Source organism: Gaeumannomyces tritici, assembly GCF_000145635.1.
Source record: "Gaeumannomyces tritici R3-111a-1 unplaced genomic scaffold supercont2.2, whole genome shotgun sequence".
In the NCBI taxonomy this organism is placed as follows: Eukaryota; Fungi; Ascomycota; class Sordariomycetes; order Magnaporthales; family Magnaporthaceae; genus Gaeumannomyces; species Gaeumannomyces tritici.
In genome coordinates this window covers 1,479,210-1,497,749 of record NW_008804546.1, presented here as the reverse complement: position 1 = coordinate 1,497,749, position 18,540 = coordinate 1,479,210, and the positions used below count along the sequence as shown (strand labels likewise).

General features: G+C 58.1%; 7 protein-coding genes across 7 annotated transcripts; 2 read left to right on the top strand and 5 right to left on the bottom strand.

Moving 5' to 3' along the window:
• Positions 1–1,727: 1,727 nt before the first annotated feature.
• GGTG_03025 (hypothetical protein) lies at positions 1,728–2,706 on the top strand (the record flags this gene model as incomplete). The annotated part of the gene is made up of 1 exon (XM_009220803.1): positions 1,728–2,706. The coding sequence occupies one exon, from the start codon at positions 1,728–1,730 to the stop codon at positions 2,565–2,567; it is 840 nt and encodes a 279-aa protein (XP_009219067.1). The 3' UTR covers positions 2,568–2,706.
• An 82-nt stretch (positions 2,707–2,788) lies between these two features.
• Positions 2,789–5,465, bottom strand: GGTG_03024 (hypothetical protein). The gene is made up of 5 exons (XM_009220802.1): positions 4,634–5,465; positions 4,504–4,555; positions 3,899–4,438; positions 3,731–3,821; positions 2,789–3,667 (listed from the first exon to the last, which is right to left on the bottom strand). The coding sequence occupies exons 1-5, from the start codon at positions 5,328–5,330 to the stop codon at positions 3,044–3,046; spliced, it is 2,004 nt and encodes a 667-aa protein (XP_009219066.1). The 5' UTR covers positions 5,331–5,465; the 3' UTR covers positions 2,789–3,043.
• A 659-nt stretch (positions 5,466–6,124) lies between these two features.
• On the bottom strand, positions 6,125–9,755 carry GGTG_03023 (hypothetical protein). The gene is made up of 2 exons (XM_009220801.1): positions 9,026–9,755; positions 6,125–8,906 (listed from the first exon to the last, which is right to left on the bottom strand). Exons 1-2 carry the CDS (start codon positions 9,399–9,401, stop codon positions 6,751–6,753), a joined length of 2,532 nt encoding a protein of 843 aa, XP_009219065.1. The 5' UTR covers positions 9,402–9,755; the 3' UTR covers positions 6,125–6,750.
• A 24-nt stretch (positions 9,756–9,779) lies between these two features.
• On the bottom strand, positions 9,780–12,065 carry GGTG_03022 (aspartate aminotransferase). Its single transcript, XM_009220800.1, has 3 exons — positions 11,405–12,065; positions 11,236–11,295; positions 9,780–11,030 (listed from the first exon to the last, which is right to left on the bottom strand). The coding sequence occupies exons 1-3, from the start codon at positions 11,615–11,617 to the stop codon at positions 9,960–9,962; spliced, it is 1,344 nt and encodes a 447-aa protein (XP_009219064.1). The 5' UTR covers positions 11,618–12,065; the 3' UTR covers positions 9,780–9,959.
• A 560-nt stretch (positions 12,066–12,625) lies between these two features.
• On the bottom strand, positions 12,626–14,374 carry GGTG_03021 (hypothetical protein). The gene is made up of 3 exons (XM_009220799.1): positions 14,121–14,374; positions 13,232–14,010; positions 12,626–13,157 (listed from the first exon to the last, which is right to left on the bottom strand). The coding sequence occupies exons 1-3, from the start codon at positions 14,235–14,237 to the stop codon at positions 12,917–12,919; spliced, it is 1,137 nt and encodes a 378-aa protein (XP_009219063.1). The 5' UTR covers positions 14,238–14,374; the 3' UTR covers positions 12,626–12,916.
• Positions 14,375–14,531: 157 nt separating this feature from the next.
• On the top strand, positions 14,532–17,217 carry GGTG_03020 (hypothetical protein). The gene has a single exon (XM_009220798.1). The coding sequence runs from the start codon at positions 15,242–15,244 to the stop codon at positions 16,925–16,927; it is 1,686 nt and encodes a 561-aa protein (XP_009219062.1). The 5' UTR covers positions 14,532–15,241; the 3' UTR covers positions 16,928–17,217.
• A 135-nt stretch (positions 17,218–17,352) lies between these two features.
• On the bottom strand, positions 17,353–18,477 carry GGTG_03019 (ER membrane DUF1077 domain-containing protein). Its single transcript, XM_009220797.1, has 3 exons — positions 18,189–18,477; positions 17,747–18,108; positions 17,353–17,680 (listed from the first exon to the last, which is right to left on the bottom strand). The coding sequence occupies exons 1-3, from the start codon at positions 18,309–18,311 to the stop codon at positions 17,608–17,610; spliced, it is 558 nt and encodes a 185-aa protein (XP_009219061.1). The 5' UTR covers positions 18,312–18,477; the 3' UTR covers positions 17,353–17,607.
• Between the last annotated feature and the right edge of the window lie 63 nt (positions 18,478–18,540).

The window sequence follows — 18,540 nt, the reverse complement described above, 5'->3', positions numbered from 1 at the left end:
AGACAGGGATGTCGTCGCGAGGTCTTGTCCACAATCTGTTAGTGTGGAGGGATGCCCTTGATTGGGTGGCTAGCGTCTAACCTCATCCTCGGCGCAAATGGCGACATCGACTTGGCCCCACGGCGCCGCCTCGCGAACCAACCAACGGTCGATAGCGGGAAGTCCGCCGGCCAAGCTCAACGTGCATGGGCGCGTCGTTTAGGCGCACGGCCTAGTAAAGAAGACGTACCAGGCAGATAGACCCCCACGCTTGAGGTCTTGGAGCTCGAAAGGGAACGTCGAGCGCCACCTCACTCGAGCGACAGCACGTGTTTGGCTATTCTACTCAAAATTATTGTTTCTGAATTGGACTAGGACTAAACAGCCACCGAAGCATTGAAGATGGAGATTGTGTTGTGATATTTCCGTTACACCTGCTCGCCCACGTGTAAGTTGTCTTCCATCCTCGTCGTCGACCCAATCCGATATCCGACTTCAGCCCGCCCTTGCCTATCCTAGTGTCCTGCGTTGATTCTTGAGGTTTTTTTTTTTTTTGTCCGCGCCTTCCTGGAAGCTACGCTGGCTCAAAAAGGCTGGCCGTCTTGCCGTGGTGGGAATCATCTCTCGTGCTCTCCTACCGCCTTCTTAATCCTTTCCCCCTGGGCGCGGCTGCTATGCTAACGGGGAAGTCGTACGCTTCCAGCGGGCAACTACATTCCCCATGGAAGTGAACCCCACGGGCGACACCCTGCGACTAAGCTTGGTCAAAATAACCGAACCTAACTGCCTGCCACGCCTAGGGGACAATTTCTCAGTCCCAGCCGCCCGGAAGGCCTCCAGGCTCATGCCACCTTTCCCCACAAGGCTTAGAGTTGCTGGATCCTTCACGCAGAAATCAGTGTCAGGGGCAATTGCGTGATCCAGCCACGGACTGCCGTCGTAACCCGCCCTCAGGGCAGCTGGGGTTGTGGTCAAAACTATTGATAATATTCCTGTGGCTAGTGAACCGCCTGTGCCGCGGAGACGGGCCTGCTGTCCAGTAGCAAACCCCCTAAAGCGACATGGATAGGCCCCAACACATATCACCCCGTGCAGCTTCCATCCCTCCTTGCCACATTCCCTGGTCTCTTTTTGCTTCTTGGGGCTGTTTGTGACGCCGTGGTGGTTGTGTCGACAGCTGAATACGATCTGGGCCCCTCTTCTTCGCTTAACTTGTCTAGAAACACGACTAGCTCACCCCCAAGCGGCATTCCCGAGGATCTGGGTCATGCAGGGAAGTCATCCATCTGGACGCAAGAAGCTGGCGCTACGTCGTGGTTGTCCCTTGGCTGGCCGTGGGCGGCGCAGCCCGTTCTACGGCCGAGGGACTGTGACATGGCAGGGAGCCGCTGCACCGCTACGCCCATATGCCCATCATCCCACACTCCGTGGGGTTAGTTTTCCTTTTTGCAGCACCGGTTGAACGTTGCTTTGAGGGCGAGGCAGGTGGATTTTGGTCGAGGTTCCGGAGGTCTCGTCAAAGGGCTCAGCCCGGAGAATGCAGCGCCTGGCTTTAGTTGGCGCAACTTGTGAGGTAGCATCAAACTAGAACCAAGCAATTCCTATCATAGATCTTTTGTGAGAGCACCCATCGCCGCAATCTATTCACCCCGGCACAGTGTAATACGAAGTCTCTTCGCAGCTCATGATCAGGCGGCACTCCACAATAACCAAGACATCCCACGTCAGCCACTGGAACTCGGGGGATGATGCTCGAGATTGATCCTTCAATCCACCAACTGCTCGCATTTATACAACACGCCAGCGAGTTAAGTCCACTGGCCAGCGAAGCTCCTGCTGCCGCCATATATTTGCCAGGGCCTTCTGAACATCATCAACTGCCATATGCCGATTACCAAAGCGTTCGTCGACTGTCTTCTCTGATTACATGGAGCCGAGCAGACACGGCTGTGATTATCCATTATTTGCCTAACTCTACTCAGAATAACGTACCCGACCACGGACTGCAATACTATTCCTGGAGCCCCCATGGCATCCCAACCCCGCAGTCAGCGGACGACTCCGTCGAGCCCGAAACGGCCAGCCCTCTAGCCTTTGCCGACCGAGACTTTGACGAGCCGAGACCCCCTGCGCAGCTCCCAGCTCTCCCAGAAAGGGGCTTTATCACCGACCAAGCCTGGGCCCTGGAGCCAGGAGCGGCACCACCACCACCAGTTGCAGTCGAGTCGGTGTCGAAGCGCAAGGCCCACCGCGTCTCGGAAAAGGCCCGACGGGACCGCCTGACAGGCGCGATCCGGGACCTTGAGGCGCAGCTCACGGTCGGGTACAGCCCCGGACAGGACGGGCTGCTGGACGAGGCGGGCCAGCTGAACGCGCTGTCGTCCAAGGCGGACGTGGTGGAGATGGCGACCCGGTATATCAAGCTGCTCAGGAGGGACAGGGTCGCCGGCGGGGCAAAGGGCGGGAGGGGGAAGAAAACCAAGAAGCGGTTCCCCGGGCCTGAGACGCTCCAGCTAGGTCTACCCGAGGAGGCGGCTGTTGACGTTGAGTTGCCTCAATCGCCGTCGATGAGAGATGACTCGGGATAGGGGGCTGGCTTCAGAGCAGGGAGCATGAACGAGATGGGGGCTAGGGTTCTGGCAATGTGATCTGAAATGGACCGGGAATACATGGATTTGTCGGGACTCTATAGCTTGCTGCTTCCGATACAAACAGCTGCGCACTGCAGATACCTTCCATGTTATTTGACCATAGACATCCACAGAGCCGTCTGGCCGGTGATGAGAAAGGAGCCCGGAAACCGTGCGCAAGCCTGCACACCAAACACTGTGCGATTCAGGGGCTACGTTTGCGCAATAACCCTCATGTTGCTTTAGCTCCGACAAGTGATCGGTTCTACTTTATATTTTCCTCCGTATCCTCGCAAAAAATCTATCGTCTATTAATTAATATCGAGCTCTCCTCCCCTCTTTTACCTCTACCCCCACCTGAAAGGAGACTGACATAATCGCCGAAACCCCATCCTTTACGCGTCCATCGCCGTCCAGCCAGCCCCTCGAGCTGCTCAAGGGTTACTGACATAGCTCTGCGCCCTCCTCAGATCCTCCATGTCCCTAGCCGGCTCCTGCGCGGCCGCGGTCTTGCCCTTCTCCACATCCGCGTCCGACGACGACGACATGTGCCCCTCCTCGACCTCATCGTCATCACCGCCGTAGGCAAACTTGCTCCGACGGCGGATGGCGGCGCCGTAGCGCCAGAACAGGAACGGGATGGCGCAGCAGGCGACACTGATGAGGGCAATGAGCGTCGAGGCCCACTGGTCGCCCAGGCGGTCGTACATCTGCTCGGTGAAGAGCACGACGGCGGCGCCCCAGAAGCTGCGGATGAAGGTCTTGGCGGCCAGCGCCGACGCGGCCTGGTGCTGGTACGAGTCCACCAGGTAGTTGTTGGCCGAGTTGTACAGGAAGATGAACCCGAACCCCACGCAGAATCCGCCCATGGCCGGTCCCGCCCACGAGAGCTGCGGGTACGAGCTCCAGGCGAAGATGAAGAGCCCCGCCGGGATGAACCAGCAGCTGCACATCATGGGGATCAGCCGCGCCTCGGCCGGCGGCTTGCCGCTGTGCCTGCGCACCAGCTTGAGGTAGTGGTTGTTGACGAACGGCGCGCAGAAGGCAGAGATGAGGACCTGTGGGGTTGTTGTGTCAGCCAGCGCATCAGAGAAACAGTGCCGAGAATCTTTTAAACTCACGCCTATGGCGCACGGGATGAACATGAGACCCGTCTGTCCAGCTGTGAAGCCTTTGCCCTTTTGGTATATGATCGGAAACGCAATAAAGAACCTGTTCGAAACGAGTTCCCGCCTAGGTCAGCATTCCACTCATAACTCCTGACCGTGCATCTCGGAGAGCCAACTTACATGTACAACAGGCCGTACAAGACGCTCATGTACAGCGAGATCAAAAACACAATCAGCTCGCCAAACAGCAGCTGGAACGGCCTGACGAGGAAGACGCCCAGCCGCTCGCCCGCCGGCCGCATGTCCAGGTCCTGCTCCGTGACGTGGCCGCGCTCGCCCGTCTCGCGCCTTAGCCTGCCCGCGCGGCGCGCCAGGATCGTGGGCGCGTACGTCTCGGGCACGGTGAAGGTGATCAGAACCCACACGACCCCCGCGAGGACGAGCTGGATCCAGTACAGCCACCGCCAGCTCGTCGCGTCGGCCAGGTAGCCGCCGACGAGGGGCCCGACGGCCGGGCCGATGAAGGGCGCGGCGCTGAAGGCGGCCATGGGCACGCCGCGCTCCGAGTTGGGCCATAAATCGGCGAGCGTGCCGCCCACGAGCGTCATGGGCGCCGAGAAGGCGATGCCGTCGATGGCGCGGCAGACCAGCAGCGTCTCGATGTTGGTCGCGAGTGCGCACGGGATGATGAAGATGACGGCCACGAGGAGGGTCGAGCCGCTGCGAGGGGAGGCAGGCCAGTGTCAGTAAAGCCACAGTACAGGTCATTCATCGAGGGTGCGTACTAGATGATGCGTCTACCGTAAATCTCAGACAGCGGCGCAAAGATCATGGGACCTAAGGAAAGCGAAAAGTCAGCCTTTTTCCAACCCACGACGACCTAGCGATCCAACGCCCAGACAAGAGACAACGCACCAACACCAAAACCGACGACAAAGACGGTAATGCTGACCAGCGCCACCTCCTGGCCAACACCAAACTCCTCGGCCATGCCGGCGATGTCGGCCGTGATGACGCTCGACGCGAACGCGACGACGAAGCAGGTGGCGGCCACGATCATGGTGGCGTACCACTTGTAGGCCCGGGACCAGTTCTTGGGGTTCTCGGGGTCGCCCGGCACGAACGTCACGAGCCTGTAGGGGCGGCCGTCGGGGCCCCGGCGCGACTCGGGACCGGGGATCTTGCCGGCCGGGTTCTCGGTCGTGAACTCGTCAAAGTTGGCGTCGGCCGTCAGCGTCCGGTACGGCAGGTTCACGTCCAGCCGAGGGTCCGCGCGCCGCTCCTTGTGCGCCGCGGCGCTGCTGGTCGTCGACGACCTCGACCGCCGGCGCTCGATCAGGTCGCTGCCGGCGCTGTCGCGGTGGTGGCGTTCTCTCGACGCCCTCCGTGGTGACGAAGGCGATGGGGGCGATGTCCCCACTTTGCCGGGCGGTGGTATTGCGTCCTTGGGCCGGGGGACGATGGACTGGTACTGGGCATCTTCCTGGCCGCTTCCGCCTTCTACGGCCGACCGCCGTGGATCGTGTTCGTCTGGGGCATATTCTGGCGGTTGACCGGCTTCCTTACTTGCCACGACACCGACGGTGCCTGGTGTAGATACGACGCCTTCCATCGTGGGATGAGGAAAGGAGAGATAGAATAAACAGGCTGGCAATTAGAAAGGGATGGAAATACTGCCAGATTCAAGGGGGCAAAAAATAAGGGGCGTTCACCCCAAGCAAAGATGGACGCTGTATTCCATGATTTCCTCCACCAGCCCTCGAGGTGATCGTTTACTTATATACTCCAGCCAAACCCTTCAAACCCCTGATAGCCCTGCCGACCAAGTCAACATTATACATCAACACGAAGCTATGACAAGCATTGGGACCCACCGAGCTTGACTTGATAAATCCATCATGGGTACGAAATACTGTACCGGCGTCGCAACGCTAGCGGGAATAACACGGACTGCGCCCGCCCTGGCCATTATCCTCATCCGTTCTCGGGACTTTTCTAGGCCCAAATGGACCTCAAGGATACCGTTCTCTGCCCTCCTGCCGGGGATTGGACGGGCCAGGGCCAGCCCTATTTGTTGACAATGTCGGGCAGCTTCGCGTCAAGCTTTCTTTCTCCTTTGTGCCACAACGGTCACGTACTAGTAAGCGAAATCAGCTACGGCTCTGTCCATAACAAAAGAGCAAAAAGAAAAGGAGTGGTGGCAACCCGGCAGGAACCGCCGGGCATGTATTGCATGCCGCCAGTGGGGCTCTCTGGCCCTTCTGCGGCCAAGGGTGGCCCGGTCCGGCCACTCAAAGCTCGGAATTCGGCATGTTCGCGCTGAAGAGTCACCTCAGCGTGGATGTCCAAAATATGAGAAACATCCATCAGCCCCGTTGTCGGCGGCAACAGGAGGCCAGCACGCGCTAGTGCTTTGTTTATGTTGAACTGTGAAATTTCTGTTTTTCGTTTGTGGCGTCTGACGTCGAGGCCCTACACTGTGCTGTATGTAAGTTAAACTAGGTACGCTATACAATAGCCGAGCTGTTCTGTCCTGGCCTCTGCGCGTTCCGTACGACCGGAGCCGTCACCGACACACCTTGTCGTTGCCAAAAGATCAAAGCTCTTGCCTAATGAACCCATCCCGCTCAGTGATACATCATCCCACAGTGACCTCTGAGCTAGTGCCATTAACCAGTCCTTCCGGTGCTTTGGCCTTGTTCCAGCGCCTGGGGGTATTAGAAGAGGTGATGCTAACAAAAAGAAAGAAAATAAAAAAGAGGAAAAGATGTCTCTGTCTGCCCTCGTCTCCGATAAGGGTGTTTTTCAGAAAACGCGGCCCGCTGCCGAGCCGGCTTTCGAGTCGATCCCGTTCCTTGGCGTAAAGCTTAGCCATCCAGCCGAGTCCAGTATCATACCCGGTATGGCCCACCCAGCTGGATGGGTCTAGCAGGGTTGAATGCAAGCCGTATGTAGCCGCACCTAACGACTAGACCTAGTTGGGCCTTGACCACCTGCCAGCGACTGGTCTCAACCGACTCTCCCACGTCGCTTTACACCAAAAGAACCTCCTGGACCTGCGAATTGCCAAAGAAATTTCTCACACGCGGGACCGTAAAGATGCCGACTCGCTGAAGCGACAAGAGCCCGCTCTGACCCGACCCGCCGCCTTGATCCTTGTCCCCCAAGGCACCACCGGACCCAGGTCTCTGGAGTACCAACCCAATGTCCCAGGTCTCGCGCTCGGGTTGCTCATGCGAGGTTGCTTCGCCGTGGTAGCTACCGGCGGGGTATGCCGCGTTGGGCCCGAGGACGTGGGTGTCGAGGACGTTCCCATCGTCGGGAGCGACACGCCCGAGAAGCAAAAAGTAAGCGTAGATGGGCTCCTTTTGAGAGTGCGCCCGCTCGGCCCAGTAGTCGCAATCCCACTTGAACACGGCGTGCGATATAAAGAGGGCGTCAAACTCCATGGGCGGAGGCGCATCCCGGAACCAGCTTTGAAGTTGCCTGAACTGGGCCCAGTGCGCGTTTTGTTGCGCCTCAGGCAGATTGGTTGGAATGTCCGGGGGCGCCAGGGTTGGGGGATGAGGGCCAGGTCCAGTTGTGCGCATCAGTGGAGGCCGCGGTGGTAGGTTGAACGGAGAAGGGAGGAAAAAGTCTAGCAATGGGCTACTCGAGGGTACAAAGGGATGGCCCTTGTGCCATCTAAATCTTGGGCTGATCTTGGCCAGCATAATGTGCCCGCGCAGAGAAATCGCCCACGAATCACCACTCAGGGCGCCGTACTCTGCATCTCCCGCCAGTGAGCGATGGTCGATCGACTCGACCTCAAAGCCGGGGTCGGGCACAAACATCATGCGGCGTCGATTGAGCGTGAAATCCAGGAGGACGACAGAGTCCGGGGCCTCGGTGCCGACAGACGCCCAAGACCACGATGGCACCGCGGGCCGACAGTCGAACCTGAAGCTCTTTCTTGCAGGCCCCTCCTCCACTTTACTCACCCACCAGAGGAGGGACCTGGCCAACTCCTCTGGTGTGTTTGCAATTAGCCCGGCGAAGTAGCCCGCTTTCTTTTTTCCATATATCGACATGTAACCGGCGAGAGCATGAAGACGATGTCTGTTGTCCGGCATGCTCAGACGGGTAAAGAGCCTTATCAGGGCACCCCAGCGATCGCTATAGAAGGATGCCGCGAAGCGATCATCGTCATGACCTTGCTTCGAAGGCACAGTCGCCAAGGAAGACGGGAGGCGCGGGTCAGGCAGACTGTTCTTAAGTGAGACGTTGCACTCGCACTTGTGCCCGGTCTGGCACTCCCAGACCATCTCGGAACCATGGAAATGCACCGTCCGCGTCGAGGTCAGTCGCTGCATGAACGACCAGGCCGATGAAAGCATCGGGCCCAGCAGCGGCATCCAGTGAGGGGTGAGGAAGTTCCAGTATAGGTTGATCAAAGTGTGCCCACAACGACCGACTTTATCACAGCAGAGGTGATGGTGGCTGGCGCAGAGTCGCCGTCGTATATAAACGGAAAACGTGTGCTTGCCGCGTCTCAGCACCACCTCATGCGTCCTCATCGACTCTTCTCCGACCCCAATCTCATCCGCCATGCTCGCAGCCCAGGCAGTGGGGACGAGTCTCCTGGGACCCAAAAAGGAGGCTCCGGCATCCCGCAGCCTGGTTGGGGAAATGGTGAAGAGGGAGGCCTTGTATATCTCCCCGAGGTTCTCAATGTGCCAGTGGAAATCTGTGTCATCGTCTTGAATGACGCAAAGGGCATCGATCCAAAGATAACGCACCCCCTGCTCCGAGGCCACAGCCACGGCATCCTTGTATGAGGCCGGGAGGTCGGCCCAGCGGATGCCGCGTTTGAGTGAGGCGTAGTTGCTGGTCGTCAACCTGTAGACGGCCGCGTCGGCGCCACCGTCGGCGCCGCGATTGGGACACGGATGGATGAACGTAATGTAGTCCCCGTCGACGGCGCGGTCGAACGGGTCGACCAGCCTGACTCGCGACCGCGGGTTGCCGCTCAGATCCAGCATCCTCCTCGGGCCGGGGCTGTCCGACGAAGCTCGCCATTCGCGACAAAAGGCATGGTTCTCCTGGCAGTCCTTGACCCACTCCTTGATCAACTTTACTCGGCGGTCCGTGCTGGGCTTTACCGCAACCCTTCTGCCCGGTCCAATCCCCTTGATGGGTATCGGCGAGGCTGTGAGACCGCATGAGAGGTCAGCGCCCGAGTGTCTAGGTAGGCAGGTAGCCAGAGAGAAGCCAGTGTAAACAGAGGCAAAGGCGCGGGGCACGCATGCCCATGTCGCGGTTACTAACAGGGGCTTTGGTCGGTGAACAGCTCAAAGCAAATAGCGAAGCGGCTTCTGCGCTTCCTAGTCCAGTCCCGCATCATCGACGGCAGCCGGATCAGGGCGGCGAACTCGAGGGGGCCGCCGTCGACCATGGTCATGAACAGATGGGAGCGCTCCGGGCTGAGGTTTCGCAGGAACGTGTTCATCGGCAGGCCGAGGCGGAGGTTCTCGGTGAAGATCTCGAGGCCGCGGAAGATGGCGTAGCAGATCTGGCAGCCCCGCCCCTTGCTCCTCAGGAGAGCCACGAAGCTGATCTTCAGCCGAGCCCACTGCGACGACTCCCAGCTCTTGGCCGCTTCTGCCCTTTCGGGGCGCAGGTCGAAGCAGACATTGCACACCATGGTTGCGTCGGTGCTACGGCTAGCATAGCTCCTAGCGAGGGCGTGGTGATGCGGGCGAGTTGCGACGGCACGGCGATGACTGGTCGACAATCGCGCGAGCCTCTGTGATTTATTACGCGCTGTGCAAGCCCAAGCTCAGGTCTAGTCCCCCAACAGAGCAGCGTGGTGGTGTCCCTCCATAGATGAACCGCTTCGGGCGTCCCTTCCTGAGAAGACCCACATGGCGGCATGGAGGCGCGGGCAGGTGTGTTGTGTCGTATTATGTAATCAAACCTATGCCTTTGCTTGCTTCCTGCACTTTTTAGGGCCTGGCCGCGGAGCAGATACGGATGACGTACATTCCAGCGACTGCTTCTTCACTCTCCTTCACGAGCTCAATCAGCTACAATGGCCCATCAAGGTTTGACGGGGTTTATCATTTTTGTCAAGGTCATGCATGGCACGGGCCTCTGCTCAAACTACAGTGCCATTCAAAAGCGACCCTGTGTAAATCGAAGCTTGCCGCAAGCGCCAGCCCAGCTAGTCTAATCATCCTCATCCCCTGGAACCAAACGCCCTCTACTGCGACTCCCTCACAATCTTGTCAACAGCCTTGGCAAAGTAGTCGACGTTGCGCGTGTTGAGGCCAGCCATGCTGATGCGTCCGTTCTTGGTCATGTAGACGTGGAACTCGCTGCGCAGCTTGAGCACTTGCTCTTCCGACAGGCCCGTGAAACTGAACATGCCGATCTGGTCCGTGATGTGATTCCAGGTTCCTGGCGTGCCCAGCTCCTCGAGCTTGGACCGAAGCGCCGTCCGCATGCTGATGATGCGCCCAGACATGGTCTGCAAGTTCTCCTTCCACTCGGCAAATAGCGCCGCATCGTTGAGCACGGTGCTGGCCACGCGCGCGCCGTAGATGGGCGGGTTGGAAATTTCAGACCGCTGCAGGATCGCGAGCTGCGATGCCACGCGCCCGATGGTTTCGGTCGCATCTGCCACCGGCGCGCCAACGACGTGGAGGCATCCGGCCCGCTCACCGTACAAACCAAAGTTCTTGGCAAACGACTGGGCAATGACAAGCTCGAATCCCTGCTCGACAAAATACCTCACGGCCCAGGCGTCGCGGTCGAGGTCGCCCGAAGCGAATCCCTGGTAAGCACAGTCGAAGAAGGGGAAGTGGTTCTTCTCGCGCATGATGCCCGCAATCTCACGCCACTGATCTTGGGTCGGGTCGACGCCCGTTGGATTGTGCGCGCAGGCGTGCAACAGGATGACGGAGTGGTCCTCTGCCTGCTGCAGGGCAGCCTTCATGCCCTCAAAGTCGAGGCCCTTGGTCGACTTGTCGAAGTAGGGGTAGGTGGCGGTGGGGACGCCGACGTTTCCGAAGATCTGGTTGTGGTTCGCCCAGGTCGGGTTGGACAGGTAGACGGAGGTTGGGTGGGCCTTGCGGTAGAACTTCTGCAGGAACAGCGCGCCCAGGTGGACGGCGCCAGTGCCCGAGATGGTCTGGACTGACGTGACGCGACCCTTGGCCGGCGTGTCGGCGCCCAGCATCAGCTCGGCAGCCTTGCTCGTGAACGAGGCCAGGCCGGCGATCGGGAGGTACTCATGGTTGAGCTCGGGGTCGTTACGGATGATGTCGTCCGCCTGTGCGCCGTTGCCGCGTATCCGTGGTTAGTAAGGAAGATTCCATAGCCTTGGCTAATGGTATGCTCGGCAGGGGCGTAAAGCAAGAGAGCTCCAAGCACGGCTGGCGGGGTAGTTTTTTGTTTTGGTGGCATTGAGCCCGGAAACCGTCTCTAGCTCTGCCACACGGGAAAAAAACAACCAAATGAGATCGGCCAGGTCGTACCTTCTTCACGACGGGAAGCACCCACGGCTTCGCATTGTCGTCCCTGTAGGCGCCAATTCCCTGCGATCGGAAAGACACGGAAGAATTAGCTCTCTGGGTCGTCCCAGACGTGGGGAGCAAAGGAAAGAGCCGGAAAGCAGGCGCGCAGTGCTGGAGAGGGTTGCCCCACCAAGTCGACTTTGTTCGGGCTCTGGTCGGCCCTGTAGGCCCTCATCAAGCCGAAGAGGGGGTCCTCTGGGGCCTGGGGGACCAGCTCGGCCGTGAAGCTGCTCGTTGAAGGGGCCGCCATCATGTGGTTTGCAATGTTGCGTATTCGGGAGACGGCCGTGTTCGAGGAAGAAGGGGAGGTTTGTGGGGAAGTGGTGCGGTTGTTGGATGGCATCTTTGGGGACACCTTTTAACGGAACGGACGGGCAGCTGCCGCCAGGAACCGTCCAGGCCTCTTAATGCAGTCGGTCCCCTAAACAGTTGCACCAGGCCCTGTGCGTGCGCGCCTATCCCAACACGCGGCGCGAAGGCTCCTCCTGTCGGCCGCACGGCTGCGACTGCCGCTTTGGTGGACTCGATTTAGTCACCGAGATACGACAAAATCTACCTATTTCCCGCTCAAATCAGGGATGCACGCCACTTGATGTGTCATAAAGTGGTTCGATGGGGTGAGCGATTTGATAGTTTTTGGGGAACAACAAGGAGTGGGTTGTCAGGAGACTATCGCCAGAATCCGTTTGAGGTCGGTGTGGTCCCTTCGGTTCTCTGGGTCGAGATAGTTACAGATTTCCAGCTCCGGCCACAACAGCAGAGGCTCCCTCCTAGGGCTTTTTATGCGGGCCGTGCTGATCTTGGTTCCGTGCCGCCCGAAAGTCGAGTGCATGTGAAGATGGGCAAAGTTCCGAAGTCGCGGCACGGTACCGTGTCGCGTTAGCCGTATTCAATGTTCCTCTACCAGCGCTTGTGTTACCGAATCCCGAGGCCCGGAGTGACTGGGGCGCAGGGGTGTTGTGCTTGCAAGCTTGCTGTAGGGCCCAGGCGGGCGAACATCTGACCTGCGCAAAATCCACCCCCCTTGTTCCATCTTTGGCGCTCCAATCAACCCAGCCTGGTTGGTCGGTTCCTCAGATATTAATTTGAAAGTCACCATTGGTCAGAAACCCAGGCCACTCAGGGCAACATGGCAAGCATCCTTCTATCGACCAAGCGCCATTCCATTGCTGATGGGAATAGCCCTCTCCCCAGCAACAATGCATAAAGACGTACCGTTCCAAATTCCGCACCCAGCTGGCATTTTCTGTACTTGAGATTATCCGGAAAGTTGCCGCATTTAAAAGTACAGAAATGCGTTGCTTTGCTTCTACTGTTGGTGCCCAAAAAGAGTACTCGAGCGGAAAAGTTGACTAGCTCGGCCCAGGAGAGATACGGTGCAGGAGTAAAAAGAGGCGGTACACGGGCCGGGAGGTTCGAGATATAAGACTAAGGCGAAGCAGATATTTCCATCCAGATATCGAGGCTTCCCAAATACCCAGATAAACCGTCACCATGGATTATCAGCAGTTTAATTTGGTCTTCTTCAAAGTGCTCAAGGTGCCGCTTCCCCGCCTGTACCGCATCAGGAAGTCCATTACCCCCCGCAAGCAGCCATGTCTTCACTTTCTTCAATACGTCAACTATCATGAGTACAAGAAGCTTATATCACCAGGTCCCAGAGCACCAGCACAGAACACAGCCCAACAGCGCCAAAGAAGGTAAGCTTGGCCGGGCGCCATTTTTCCGACGCCTTCTTCAACTCCTTATTTCCTCCGCCGACATTCTCCTCCGTACTGAGAGAGTCTGCGACCAGCTGTTCGACATGAGCTGACTGCGTGGCTAGACTGTTGACCAGGACTGTCTGCAACTCCGAGATCTCCAAGAGAGACTTCTCCGCAGACCTACGAAAAGGGGTAGAAAGATGAATACGTCAGCCGATGATATTAACAATGGTAAACCGCAGTGGGGAACATACATGACTTTGTCCAGGGTGCTTTCGTAGTATTTGAGCATATCCTGGCTTCCCTTTTCAAACATTTGCAATTCATCGGCGGTCAAGTCGGCCGGCTCTTGACGTCGCTTCTTTTCTTCTTCTTCGAGGTGTGCAAGGGGAGACCCCTTGCCACCGCCAAAGGCGTTCCCGGACGCCGGCTCGTGGAAGCCCTGGAACCCGGGGTGGGTGGCCAGCTCCGCGGGCAGGCCGGAGGCGGAGCGTACGTGCTGGCCGGGGCGCGCCTTAGCGAGCACGCTGCGGCTCTTCTCCACCTCGCGCGTGAGGCGCGTCTCCATCATGTGCTGCTGCGTCTCGACGCACCGCTGGAGCCGCTGGCGGAGGAACCAGAGCACGCCCTCGCGGTGGCCGGCCAGCTGCGCCGCCCTGCCCTCGGCCTCCAGGTGCTCCTTGCTCTTGCTCTTGCGCCCCAGCCCGCCGAGCCGGCCGCCCACCCCTCCGACGTCGCCGGCCGCCCACGCGCCCAGCGCGCCCAGCCCGCGGACGTACTTCTTGCGGATCACGACGAGCTCCGTCTCGTGGCGCAGCTGCTCGGCGTCGGCGAGGGTCCGGATGGAGGCGTTGAGCTCGCGCAGCATCTTCTTTGCGTTTGCATCGACCTCCTCACGCTCGTGGTCCGTGAGTATTTGCTGGCGTTGATATTGAGACAGCTGCCGGAGGTGCGACTTGCGCTGTGGCGCCGTCGAGAGGTAGGCCTGGCGGACATCCTTGAGTCTGGAATGGAGGGAGGCGATATGGGAGTTCTGGACACCAATGTGTGTTGACTGTTAGATTTTGGTCCAAGCACCAGGGTATTGCTAGTCGTGATGAAGGAGCACAGCCCAGCCAAAGTGTTCTTTGAGTTATGACCCACGATCCGGTATGCCTCCTTTAGGAACTCGTCGAGCTCCTCTAAGCTGAAGCTGGTTTTCGCAGGAGGCGCCTCCCTCTGCTTCAGTAGCTCATTAAACGAAGCAGTAAGAGCTGTCATCGTTATTGTTAGGCTAGGGATAGCTCAGGCGAGCCCCGGAAGAGACCGCCGACGACGACAGCAAAGGCGATTTCACATGCCCGCCCTGTTTCGGCGCCTTAAACCATCCTGAAATCAGACCCCTGCCAACATCAGCTTGTGGTGTTGTCATTCGTGGCTTGATTGATGCTCTCGTGGTGGCTTGTGGGTTCTGCTCAGCCACACTACCTCGATGCGCCACTCATTGCTGAGTCATGGCCCCGTCTCTGAGCGATAGCGCCTAATTTCCTCATTTCGTATGGAAAGTCAATGAGGCGCAACTTTGATATGCCCTGACAATATCCAATATTTTCACGCCGATCTTGCTCGTCGGGCGTTCACGATAACCTCGTGGGTTGCATTCTTCGCAGGTCTCGTACTCCAAATCACCTCGAGATGCATGATGATGAGGCTCATTTCGGTGGCGGACCACGACCGCCGACGCTACCCTCGGCGAAACGAGATTAAAACGCCGATTCTAGGCAGGCACCAGCGGCAAAATAGGCACGCCTCCCGGGCCCGTGCCAAGGGGAAGCCTACTTCGGGGCAGGCCCTATCAATGCCAAGACAGAAAAGATGGGGCCGTTGCCGTCATGGCCCGTTCGAGAGCTCCGGCACCGGGAATAACAACCCGGCATCTCCACATATGTGGGAAATATGACCTAACTCCGATCAAAGGCCGGTGTCTCTGATGCGGCAAATGCGGTCAACAGATACTGTAGACAGGTACAGGGCTCTGTGGGCGCTCGTGGCCATACATTCCCTCGGCACCTCCGTTCGCTTTGGCCGGCACCTGGGCGGGGATGCATCAGGGCGAAAGGACATGATTGTGGAGAAATGTGAAAATTTGCCTCCATCGCTGAGCCGATTAAGAATCACCGTCCCTAACATATTATCCTCTCGTCTTGGCGGTTAGACACACGTGGGTTTGGAACAAAACCTATTCGATATCATCCATCCATCACTGCTCTAAAGAAAAGTTGAACATGAAGTGTGACCAAGACTTTCCAAATCCTCCAAATCCTCCCCTTGCCTCGGCAACACCCGAAACGCCCCCAGCGAAATCGGATCTAGACTCGGGGCTAGACCATGAAGGCTCCGCCGGCGTCCTAGGCGGGGCGACCCCGTCGAGAGCAAACTCCATCAGCTCTGCTGGGTCCCGGGAGCAGCCGGACTCGGCCCCGGACCCGGAGGCGCTGGCCCGGGTGCCAAGTGGTCCCGCGTACACCGTCTTCAGCAAGTCCACAAAGACGTGGATCATCGTCATGGTCTCCATCTCGAGCTGCATATCGCCCATGACGGCCAACATCTACTTCCCCGCCCTGAACGCCATATCACACGACCTGGGCGTCTCGGTCGGGCTTATCAACCTCACGCTCACGACTTACATGATCTTCCAGGGGCTGTCGCCCACCATCTTTGGCGACTTTGGCGACATGGCCGGCAGGAGGCCGGCCTTCATCATCGCCTTCTCCATCTACGTGGCCGCCAATATCGGCCTCGCCCTCCAGGATAACTACGCCGCCCTCATGGCCCTGAGGTGCCTGCAGAGCGCAGGGAGCAGCGGCACGCTCGCCCTGGGGTTCGCCGTGGTCGCTGACGTCGCCGTCAGCTCCGAGAGGGGGAAGTACATGGGCTTTGTCAGTGCCGGTATCCAGCTCGGACCCGCACTCAGCCCAGTGCTGGGCGGTGTCCTTTCGCAGTACCTCAGCTGGCGAGCAATCTTTTGGTTCTGCGGCATCTTTGCCTTCGTCTGGCTGATCCCCTATACCCTGTTCATCCCAGAGACGTCTCGCAAGGTCGTCGGGAACGGCTCCATCCCTGCCCAAGGGTGGAACCTGACGCTCGTGGAGTACATGCGACAGCGGAGGCACCCCACGGCCGAGGAGAACACCGTGCAGAAACGCAAGCTGTACCTGCCCAACCCTTTCAAGACGCTCAAGGTCGTGCTGGAGAAGGACCTGGGCCTAATTTTAATGTTCAACTCGTTACTCTACATCCTCTTCATGTCGGTCATCGCCACCCTCTCGACCGAGTTCGCGCGCATCTACAAGCTCTCGGACCTGCAGATCGGGCTCTGCTACCTGCCGTACGGCGTGGGCTGCTTCGCGGCCGCCATCGCGCAGGGCTACGTGCTCGACTGGAACTACCGGCGGATCGCGCGTAAGATCGGCTTTACCATCGACCGGAAGCGCGGGGACGACCTGTCCAAGTTCCCAATCGAGCGCGCGCGCATCCAGCCCATCGTACCGTTCCTGGTCCTCGGCCTCGCCGGCACCATCGGCTACGGCTGGGCGCTGGACAGGGAGGTCATGATCGCCGTGCCGCTGGTGCTCATATTCTTTGTCGGCATCTGCATCAACGGCGCCTTCTCCCTCTTCAACACACTCCTCGTGGACGGATACCCTCACGCACCGGCTACGGCCATCGCGGCCAACAACCTGATACGCTGCTCCGTGGGCGCCGTCGTCATGTCCCTCATTGAGAAAATGCTCAGCGCTCTTGGGCGTGGATGGTGCTTCACGTTCCTCAGCCTCTTCTGTGCCGCCTTCTCGCCCTCGCTCTTGGCCCTCCTTCGCTGGGGCCCCGGCTGGAGAGAGGAGCGGAGGCTGCGCATGAAAAAGCAGAAGGAGGAGGAGAAGGAGAAGGCAGCGCAGCAGGGTGAGAAATAACGAGACTTCTCGAGCGAACTGGCACCCAGGACTCGGTGTTCACACTCTCTCGCTAGATCCTAAACCTCCATTAATGCTTTCTTTTACGAGCCTTGTCGAAACCTTGCTCCCCGTTTGCTCAACCAGATTGATTATTTTAGCATTAGAAACCCACAGAATGGGTAACGAAAACAGAACCCTGTAACATGAAGCAAGCCCATAATATAGAAGATGGACGTGCTGTTTAGATGGATTTAGCATTAGTAATTCTCATACACGTTTCCTTACCTATGTCTTCGCCGAGCTGTGTGATTTCGCCTTTATTCCCTACATTTATTGGAGAATTTTCACTCCCAGTTCTCTTTTTTGCCACAAAACCACGCGGCGATCACACTGTTGATCGACTGCGATATTTGCCGTCTTAACCTGGGCTGATATCTTGACCATCCCGGAGAAAAACGTGGCACGAGATAGGTGGAAACAAACCTATTTGTCTAACCACCCATTTCAGGTACCTAGTTGAGAGGCTTCTGCATAACCAAGCTTGCTTTGCACCTACGACTGTTCATACAGATATCGGCCCTGTAAACCAAGATGGGATTGTTATCCATGGTTGACATGTACAAGACATGTTAGCCGTGATTTCTAGGCTGAGTTTTGGCTGCACGGGGTGCGGGCCATATATTGATCGACTCTTGTCTCTATAATGCAGGCACGGCGTACTCCAATGGCTCTCTCTGGACTTCCCAAGCCAACCAGTCTGATCTTGTTGTCCTTCATACAGAATAGAATGTCAGCAAGGATCCAAACAAACGTAGCATGGATCAAAGGGGAACCCACGGTAAAAGACCCATCGCATTAACCTTCCAGACGGCCAGCCCTAGAGCAGCAAACTGCATCAGAACGTAGGCGATCTTGACCTGCAGCATCTTGTCCTTGTTTGTCTCGGTCTCGAAACGCTCGAAAGCCTGGGCGGTGCCGATGATGCCGGCGACGGGGTTCTTGAACGCCATAAAGACGGTCATGATGGTGAATATCTGCAGCGAGTTGCCTGACATATACATCATGATGGCGGTCATGGGTAGGCCTTTTATGGGCGCAAGTGCAACCTCCCATGCTTTTTTGACCTTGAGGGTGTCCATCTCCTCGGGAGTCGGGGCTGTTTTGGTCTGCGCCCGGCCGTCCTTGTTTGCGTCGCGCTTCTGCAGAAAAAGCCGAGTTAGAGTGTGGCCACGGACTTCGCACTTGACTGTATCCATCGTCACGAGGCGGGATGGCACACCTTCGAGCTTCCCTGGAGTTGTGAAGGGAATCCTGGTGGATCGGCGATGTTTCCGCTTTTCGCCCTGACTGGAACAGGTGATTGCAGCTCAGCAACCCATCGTGGGGTGGTGTCTGATACCATGGTGAGTCGGGCGATTCTCAACAAGCGCGTGTCGTCTTTGCAGTGTCTACAGAGGTTGGCGATGGAGGGGAGTCGTTGAAGAGGCCGCTGGCTCTGTCGTCATCTTCGTGGGAAGGCAAGCGTGGCGGATGGATCTTAGGGGCCGTGCATCCATTATCGCGTTAGCTTATCTGCCTGGCTGCCCTCCATGGGTCGTGCCCACAGGCTTGTTGGGCGCCACAGCGGAGAG